Source organism: Bombina bombina, chromosome 6, assembly GCF_027579735.1.
Source record: "Bombina bombina isolate aBomBom1 chromosome 6, aBomBom1.pri, whole genome shotgun sequence".
In the NCBI taxonomy this organism is placed as follows: domain Eukaryota; kingdom Metazoa; phylum Chordata; class Amphibia; order Anura; family Bombinatoridae; genus Bombina; species Bombina bombina.
In genome coordinates this window covers 275,770,858-275,781,107 of record NC_069504.1, presented here as the reverse complement: position 1 = coordinate 275,781,107, position 10,250 = coordinate 275,770,858, and the positions used below count along the sequence as shown (strand labels likewise).

Sequence of the window (10,250 nt, the reverse complement as noted above, 5' to 3'; positions counted from 1 at the left end):
GGAAGCCAGCCATCAAATGCCAGAAACCACCTCCTCAAAATCTCCTTCGTAATGTGCCACCCTTTTTTCTCCTAACTTTTTCTTTATTTTCACTCATTTTTTCTTTTGTTTTTCATGCTTTCTCATTTCAGGCATTTGAGCTTTGACTATATTTCTCTGCTTTTCCTACTAATGATACAAACCTGTAATAACTGCTGGTAGCAAGTGTTTGAGTTTAGCAGCACCTAAAAAGACAGCACTCTAGCAGGGCAGTCTATAATACAACCTATGCTTCAACATATTAATTCTAGTTGCCATTTAATGATATAACATTAAAATTCTTTTGAAGAGCATATAAAAAGTAGTATATTTACACTTTTTTTTAAAAATTGCATTAAAATGATACATTAGCTGCAGGTTAATTTAAAGGAACAGTCTACACCTTAGTCATCTTAAAGTCTTACCTTAGATTAAGCTGCAAATAGCCTCCTTTACCCTTTTCTATATCACGCAGCAGCAATGGTAAAAAAAAGTTATTTTAAAATGGCTGCCAAGCTCCACCCACTGATGACATCAGGAGCTGGGCTGCATCTATGCACTCTGCTGAAAAGCATTGACAGTCTGTTAAATACAACTAGTGAGCCTTTTGTGATTGGAAGCAATATGCAGCCCAGATCGTGATGTCATCAGTGGGTGGAGCTTGGCAGCCATTTCAATCTGGCCAGAAACACTATTCATTTTAAAAATAACTGTTTTACCATTCCTGCTGCATGATATAGAAAGGGTGCAGGAGGCTATTTGTAGCTTAACCCCTTGGCGACAGAGGACGTGTCAGGCACGTCCTACAAAGGGTGTCAGTTAATGACCAAGGACGTGCCTGGCAGGTCGTCAGGGGTTTGTGATCGCTTCCAGCTGCTCTCAGGTTATTGCAGTGATGCCTCGATATTGAGGCATCCTGCAATAACCTTTTTTAAGCATCCGATACAGAGAGAGACACTCTGTGGCCCTCTCTGCATCGGCCATCGATGGTGCCGATGGTTGGTGGGTGGGAGCCATAGCAGGGAGGTGGGTGGTCTGCCCATCGTTGGAGGGATTCTGGATACCGTCCCTGCAGTGTGCGCGAGTGAGTCGGAGCGCAAGCGCAACTCATACACAATGCATGGGAAGGATGGAGAAGGAGAGGGGGAGAATAAATGTTGGAAAAGGGATCTGGGAGGGGAAGAGTATTGAGGGGGGGCAGCTACACTACAGAAAATTGGATTTGAAATAAAAAAAAAAAGTACCTATTTGTTTTTTAGCAAACTGGGAAAAGGCAGACAGCTTCCAGTACCCAAGATGGAGGAAAATAGGTAGAGGGGGAGGGTTAGAGAGCTTTCAGTGAGAAACCTTACTTTAGTGAAAAAGTTAACAATTTTTTTTAATTGATTGCATTTAGTGGGGAAATGGTGGCATGAAATATACCAAAATGGGCCTAGATCAATACTTTGGGTTGTCTACTACACTACACTAAAGCTAAAATTAACCCTACAAGCTACCTAATAAACCCCTTCACTGCTGGGCATAATACAAGTGTGGTGCACAGCGGCATTCTAATTACCAAAAAGTAATGCCAAAGCCAAAAATGTCTGCTATTTCTGAACAAAGGGGATCCCAGAGAAGCATTTACAACCATTTGTGCCATAATTGCACAAGCTGTTTGTAAATAATTTCAGTGAGAAAGCTAAATTTTGTGAAAAAGTTAACGATTTTTTTTATTTGATCGCATTTGGTGGTAAAATGGTGGCATGAAATATACCAAAATGGGCCTAGATCAATACTTTGGGTTGTCTACTATAAAAAAAAAATATATATACATGTAAAGGGTTATTCAGGGATTCCTGACAGATATCAGTGTTACAATGTAACTATCGCTAATTTTTTTTTTTGGGGGGGGGATTGTTTGGAAATAGCAAAGTGCTACTTGTACTTATTGCCCTATAACTTGCAAAAAAAAGCAAAGAACATGTAAACATAGGGTATTTCTAAACTCAGGACAAAATTTAGAAACTATTTAACATGGGTGTTTTTTGATGGTTGTAGATGTATAACAGATTTTGTCAAAGTTAGAAAAAGTGTGTTTTTTTCAATTGTTTCCTCATATTTTATATATTTTTTATAGTAATTTATAAGATATGATAAAAATAATGGTATCTTTAGAAATTCCATATAATGGCGAGAAAAACTGTATATAATATGTGTGGGTACAGTAAATGAGTAAGAGGAAAATTATAGCTAAACACAAACATCGCAGAAATGTGAAAATAGCCCTGGTCCTTAAGGGTAAGAAAATTGAAAAATGGTCTGGTCACTAAGGGGTTAAGCTAAGGTAAGACTTTAAGATGACTAAGGTGTAGACAAGTGCATAACTACATCTGACAAACTTCATTCACTCCCTTTAAAAAAAAAAAAAAAAAAAGGTTTAAACATTTTCATTACTAGTTAAAGATAGTCAGTCATTCTTTCCTACCTTATGTATTAAGGCTTTAGTGTGGTGATAACCACCAGTCTCCCTTAAAGGGATTCATTTTTATACCTCAGACCCTCAGATTGTTTTAAAAAAAAATTTTTTTATTTACAGTTGGAACCAATATCAAAGATGTTAAATGGACATTAAACTAAAACGTAATGCCTGATATAAAATATGTAATAAAGCAAAATAAACCAACACTGCAATGTCAATTAAAGGGACATGAAAGCTGAAATTGAAACTTTCACGATTTAGATATATCATATAATTTTAAACAATTTTCTAATTTACCTTTAATATCACATTTACATAATTCGGTTACTATCTTTAGTTAAAAGCAAACCTAGGTAGGCTGAGGAAATGGGGGATGGCTGCTAATTGGTGGCTGTACATATAAGCCTCTCGTAATAGAATTGCTGCTTTTTCAATAAAACAAATTGGAAAGTTGTTCAAAAATCTATGATCTATCTGAATCATAAAAGAAACAAAATTGGTTTTCATGTCCCTTTAACTTACCCTGCAACATTCAACAGGTTGATTGCTCAAGCCAGAGCATAAACTTATTTACATTTCCCTAACTAGCCCCAACAAAGTAAACTATAAATATCAGTTACATCAGGCTTTTCAAAAGGTATATCCCTAAACTGCTCTACAAACCCTTATAATTTGTGCTAACAAAATTAAAGTGATAAATTACTTTAAACATTTTTGTATACATTTATTTTTCAAGTCAGTGATCAATGAATGTTATATGCTATGCATATATATGTTCATTTATAATCACTATTGCAGACTTTACAAAGCCTGGACATAAAAATGGTAGAAGCGACTGACATGGGCCCTGTTCAGCAGTGTCTCACAGCATATAGGGCAGTTGTAATGTCTGATAAAATGAGAGCAAACCGTCCCTTTAATGGGACAGTAAACACCTTGTAATTACAAGACATTTCTGTTGTCTTGCTATAAGATAACATGTCAGCCAAATCTAAATGTTTTTTAAAACAAATCTACATATTGTTTGCAGCAATTGTTTTTCAGCTGCCAAACTCCACCTTATTTGGAGGAGCCTATCTGGGCTGACAAGACTTGCCATGGTCATATTGTTAGTATAAGGTTTATCTGTTAAAGTCAATTAGAGAAAGATATGTAGCAGGGCTGGCCTTAAGAAGTCTACAGGGTGTGTTTTTCATTTCTCAGAAAGAGAAAAGTCACAATTTTCAGGGTTAAATTACAGGAAAATGGGGCACAAAAGCTATTGTAAAGTTTTACTATGTATAACTAAACCTTTTATATTAAAGTCTCATGGTGCTTACTGTCCCTATAAGTTCAATCTAAAGCTTCAATATGTCTTTTCTTTTCAGCTGTAAGAAAGTCTCTTTCAAAAAGCAGGTATAAATATTTTACTTTCAACATGCTTTTTAACATGACATATTCTGTCACAGAAGTGTCCCCCTGACATAGCCATTTATGTATATACAAAGCAAACACATCTTTTTTCTATTTCATTGTATATTTCCCCTGGACAATACAAAAACCGCACGTCAGATTTGCGGCTTGTTTGTGGCCGCCGCTCAGTATTGGTTTTTGACAGCAGTTTTGTTTGTTTTGTTTTTATACTGCTTCAGCAAATGTATTGCTTTGACAACATTAAGTGCAAAACAGATGCAGACATCAGTTACATGTTCTACAGATCAATTATGATAAAATAAAACCTGTAAGATACAAAGTGCTTAGTAAATTGACAGTTGCCTTTAGGACTCATAATGATTTATGATTGAGTGAATCTCTTTAATGTTGACCGTAATGAGTCTAAAGAGAAAAACAAGCTGTTTCCTTCTTCCTCAATGTATTATTTGAGTTGTATAAACACATTGTTGTCACTAAATGGGATGTCCTCGTCTGAATTTTGAAACTATACTTAAAGGGACAGTAAACACCTTGTAATTACTGCAGTCTTGCAATATATTAATATATTCGGTGAGCTTAAAAATATTTTGAATGCATTATGACCTTGTTTCTGCACTTTTTTTTCAATAACCAAACTTTACCTATAACTTGCCGTAGAACCAATTAGGATTTGTTACTGAAGTAAACACAGCTACAGCTGTCATTATGTTAGCAAAATATATATTGTTTTGCAGTTCATTATGTGATCATCTCCTGAAGCTAATTAGGTACATATATATGACAGGGTTAGGATTGTGAGGCTTTCCGTGTGCCATTCCTGTTGTCAGAATTGGGAAAACCTTTAATTTCCAGGTTTAAATTACAGGAAAAAATGGCAACACTAATAAAACTATATTGCAAAGTTGTTTTATTGCACACAGTAAACAATTTGTACTAAAATGTCAGTGTTCTGTCCCTTTAATCCCTTGGCTACAAAGCAATGCACTGCAGCCCACTTGAACAGACAAGGAATTAAACAAACTAGCAATTATAAATGGGCCTTAAGAAGCCATTAATGATGTCACTTAAGTGCTATAGACAAACTATTGTCTTTCTTACAGCAGCACTGGTTTCCTCCTCCTTCTCTCCTACCTCCATGAGTGCGTACAGCCTAAGCTCACTCAACATGGGGACCCTACCTCGAAGCCTTTATCCCACCAGCCCACGCGGGACACTGATGAGACGGCGAATGAAGAAGAAAGATTTCAAAAGCTCACGTAAGTTATAATATATTTGTATGTTTTTTTGGGTTTTTTTTACAATTGACCCAGTAATTCACTTTGTTTCAAATGAAGAATCCACATAGTTCCCAACACTACAATAATATGAGCCAGGAATACATTTATTTTATAGTATTAAACGTTATAATATCTTACTGGTGATTTTTAGGATCCAACACAGGGGGTTCACAAACCACAGTTGGGATGTACTAACCATGGATTATAACAACTAATTGGAATACAGATATATATATACTCTGTTTCAGAGGTGTAACTAGAAACCACAGGGCCCAGATGTAAAAATCTAAGAAGCCCCTCCCCCCAAAAAAAGTGAATTTGATAAAAAAAAAAATTAACATTTAACACAGAAAAAAAAGTGAATCATATTACATGTCTGCAAAAGGAGATACCCTGAACCCACAGTCTGTGAGATGGTCTGACCCCCCCCCCCCCATGCTGTAGTAACAAGGTTTGTAATTTGCTGGTTCCACAAACACACACACACACACACATACATGCATAAATACACACACACACACACACACACACATAAACACCAATGGGTAAAACATAAACACTAACCCCTGTAGTCAGAAACACTAGTGGAGCATCACATCACACTCACATGATATCAGTGCAGGCAGTGGCAGGTCAATGTTTTTATTGAAGATTTTTTTTTTTTTATTATTTTTTTTTTTAAGCTCGGGGGCCCAGTCGCAGTTGCAACCTCTGCACCTCCTGTAGTTCCGCCCTGCTCTGTTTATTGAAAACTCAGTTTGACTGGGCAAGATAAAGAGGGTGGGAGCCTAGTGAATATTGCTTAGAGCAGTGATGGTGAACCTTGGCACTCCAGATGTTTAGAACTACATTTCCCATTATGCTTAGACACTCTGAAGTCCAATTGAGCATCAAGGGAAATGTAGTTTTAAAACATATGGAATTCCAAGGTCGCCATCACTGGTCTAGAGGTATGAGACAAGTTATAAAAAATTGATGCGTTGAATTTAATTTATTTTATATTGTCTAACCCTAGCTAATGAAGGATGGGCAACCAATGATAACAGAGAAAGATAAATACTGTTATAAAGAAAGTTTATCATGAAAGTATTTTCTTCCCCAAACTGGCTTCTGCTGCCTGTTGCACATCCAAATATTAATATGTAAGGAAAGTTTTAGATATCTTTGGGCTGCTGCTCATCATGGTTTTGATCAAGCCGGATATAGAGAGTGCCCTAGTCTAATAGGTCTGAAAGGGACATAAAAAAAGTTGGGATAGAGACAAATTATAATATGTACTTTAATTACTTTTCCTGCAAATGTATACTGCAGTGCCTGACCATTAATCCTTTATTTCTCTTGTTAAGTGTATCCAGTCCACGGATCATCCATTACTTATGGGATATTAACTCCTCCCCAACAGGAAGTGCAAGAGGATTCACCCAGCAGAGCTGCTATATAGCTCCTCCCCTAACTGCCATTACCAGTCATTCTCTTGCACCCAACGAATAGATAGGATGTGTGAGAGGACTGTGGTGATTATACTTAGTTTCATACCTTCAATCAAAAGTTTGTTATTTTATAATAGCACCGGAGTGTGTTATTCCTTCTCTGGTAGAATTTGAAGAAGAATCTACCTGAGTTTTTCTATGATTTTAGCCGGAGTAGTTAAGATCATATTGCTGTTTCTCGGCCATCTGAGGAGAGGTAAACTTCAGATCAGGGGACAGCGGGCAGATTAATCTGCAAAGAGGTATGTAGCAGCTTATTATTTTCTGACAATGGAATTGATGAGAAAATTCTGCCATACCGATATAATGTAAACTCAGCCTTAAATGCAGTAGCAGCAACTGGTATCAGGCTGTCATGTATGTATATTTTACACTTCAGTATTCTGGGGAATGGCACTTCACTGGAATTATACTGTATGCATAAAACTTTAGCCTAATTTGCAGGGACTAGCAACAGGCTTTTTAATAACACTCAATTTATTAATGTTAAACGTTTTTTGCTGGCATGTAAAATCGTTTAATTTTCTGAGGTACTGGGTGAAAAAATGTTTTGGGCACTATTTTTTTCCACTTGGCAGTCGTTTTATTTAATTTATGACAGTTTACTGATCTCTCTCACTGTTATGTGTGAGGGGGAGGGGCCTTTTTTTGGCGCTTTTGCTACGCATCAAAAAATTCAGTCAGAAGTTTATTGTCTTCCCTGCATGATCCGGTTCATCTCTACAGAACTCAGGGGTCTTCAAAACTTGTTTTGAGGGAGGTAATCACTCACAGCAGAGCTGTGAGATTGTAGTTGACTGTGATAAAAAAACGTTTATTTCTGTATTTTTTTTCTGCTATCAGGGTTAGTTATCCTTTGCTAATGGGAGCAATCCTTTGCTAAAATTGTGTTTTTTACAAAGATTTGATGCTATAACTTTTCAGTTTATTAATTTTCAACTGTCATAACTTTTTCTGTGCTTCTTATAGGCACAGTACGTTTTCATATTATAGTAAATTACTTGAAAAGTATTTCCAAGTTGCTAGTTTATTTGCTAGTGTGTTAAACATGTCTGATTCAGAGGAAGATATCTGTGCTATATGTGCTAAAGCCAAAGTGGAGCCCAATAGAAATTTATGTACTAACTGTATTGATGCTACTTTAAATAAAAGTCAATCTGTACAAATTGAACATATTTCACCAAACAACGAGGGGAGAGTTATGCCGACTAACTCGCCTCACGTGTCAGTACCTGCATCTCCCGCTCGGGAGGTGCGTGATATTGTAGCGCCGAGTACATCTGGGCGGCCATTACAAATCACATTACAGGATATGGCTACTGTTATGACTGAAGTTTTGGCTAAATTACCAGAACTAAGAGGTAAGCGTGATCACTCTGGGGTGAGAACAGAGTGCGCTGATAATATTAGGGCCATGTCAGACACTGCGTCACAATTTGCAGAACATGAGGACGGAGAGCTTCATTCTGCGGGTGACGGTTCTGATCCAAACAAACTGGATTCAGATATTTCAAATTTTAAATTTAAGCTGGAAAACCTCCGTGTATTACTAGGGGAGGTGTTAGCGGCTCTGAATGATTGTAACACAGTTGCAATACCAGAGAAAATGTGTAGGTTGGATAAATATTTAGCGGTACCGGCGAGTACTGACGTTTTTCCTATACCTAAGAGACTTACTGAAATTGTTACTAAGGAGTGGGATAGAACTGGTGTGCCGTTCTCACCCCCTCCGATATTTAGAAAGATGTTTCCAATAGACGCCACCACACGGGACTTATGGCAAACGGTCCCTAAGGTGGAGGGAGCAGTTTCTACTTTAGCTAAGCGTACCACTATCCCGGTGGAGGATAGCTGTGCCTTTTCAGATCCAATGGATAAAAAGTTAGAGGGTTACCTTAAGAAAATGTTTGTTCAACAAGGTTTTATATTGCAACCTCTTGCATGCATTGCGCCTGTCACGGCTGCAGCAGCATTTTGGTTTGAGTCTCTGGAAGAGACACTTGAATCAGCTCCATTAGATGAGATTACACACAAGCTTAAAGCCCTTAAGTTAGCTAACTCATTTATTTCAGATGCCGTAGTACATTTAACTAAACTTACGGCTAAGAATTCCGGATTCGCCATTCAGGCACGCAGAGCACTGTGGCTAAAATCCTGGTCAGCTGACGTTACTTCTAAATCTAAATTGCTTAATATACCTTTCAAAGGGCAGACCTTATTCGGGCCCGGGTTGAAAGAAATTATCGCTGACATTACAGGAGGTAAAGGCCATGCCCTGCCTCAAGACAGAGCCAAACCTAAGGCTAGACAGTCTAATTTTCGTTCCTTTCGTAATTTCAAAGCAGGAGCAGCATCAACTTCCTCTGCACCAAAACAGGAAGGAGCTGTTGCTCGCTACAGACAAGGCTGGAGACCTAACCAGTCCTGGAACAAGGGCAAGCAGGCCAGGAAACCTGCTGCTGCCCCTAAGACAGCATGAATCGAGGGCCCCCGATCCGGGAACGGATCTAGTGGGGGGCAGACTTTCTCTCTTCGCCCAGGCTTGGGCAAGAGATGTCCAGGATCCCTGGGCGTTAGAGATCATATCTCAGGGATACCTTCTAGACTTCAAATTCTCTCCCCCAAGAGGGAGATTTCATCTGTCAAGGTTGTCAACAAACCAAATAAAGAAAGAGGCGTTTCTACGCTGCGTACAAGATCTTTTATTAATGGGAGTGATCCATCCGGTTCCGCGGTCGGAACAAGGACAAGGGTTTTACTCAAATCTGTTTGTGGTTCCCAAAAAAGAGGGAACTTTCAGGCCAATCTTGGATTTAAAGATCCTAAACAAATTCCTAAGAGTTCCATCGTTCAAAATGGAAACTATTCGGACAATTTTACCCATGATCCAAAAGGGTCAGTACATGACCACAGTGGATTTAAAGGATGCTTACCTTCACATACCGATTCACAAAGATCATTACCGGTATCTAAGGTTTGCCTTTCTAGACAGGCATTACCAGTTTGTAGCTCTTCCATTCGGATTGGCTACGGCTCCGAGAATCTTCACAAAGGTTCTGGGTGCTCTTCTGGCGGTACTAAGACCGCGAGGAATTGCGGTAGCTCCGTACCTAGACGACATTCTGATACAAGCTTCAAGCTTTCAAACTGCCAAGTCTCATACAGAGTTAGTACTGGCATTTCTAAGGTCGCATGGATGGAAGGTGAACGAAAAGAAGAGTTCTCTCTTTCCACTCAGAGTTCCCTTCTTGGGGACTCTTATAGATTCTGTAGAAATGAAGATTTACCTGACAGAAGACAGGTTAACAAAGCTTCAAAATGCATGCCGTGTCCTTCATTCCATTCAACACCCGTCAGTAGCTCAATGCATGGAGGTGATCGGCTTAATGGTAGCAGCAATGGACATAGTACCCTTTGCACGCCTACATCTCAGACCGCTGCAATTGTGCATGCTAAGTCAGTGGAATGGGGATTACTCAGACTTGTCCCCTACTCTGAATCTGGATCAAGAGACCAGAAATTCTCTTCTATGGTGGCTTTCTCGGCCACATCTGTCCAGGGGGATGCCATTCAGCAGGCCGGACTGGACAA

The 10,250-nt window shown here is 38.6% G+C and overlaps 1 protein-coding gene across 10 annotated transcripts in view; it reads left to right on the top strand.

The window, feature by feature from the left end:
- GRIP1 (glutamate receptor interacting protein 1) overlaps nt 1-10,250 on the top strand; it is a 920,176-nt gene that overhangs the window by 777,180 nt on the left and 132,746 nt on the right. For 5 of the 10 annotated variants that reach the window (XM_053716867.1, XM_053716865.1, XM_053716868.1 and 2 more), the window contains 2 exons: nt 1-48; nt 4,993-5,148. The exon at nt 1-48 is cut by the window's left edge and continues 111 nt beyond it. In XM_053716867.1, the coding sequence (XP_053572842.1) occupies nt 1-48; nt 4,993-5,148 (204 nt within the window). The remainder of the gene's footprint in view (nt 49-4,992; nt 5,149-10,250) is intronic. The other 5 variants (XM_053716876.1, XM_053716872.1, XM_053716874.1 and 2 more) reach the window with 3 other exon arrangements.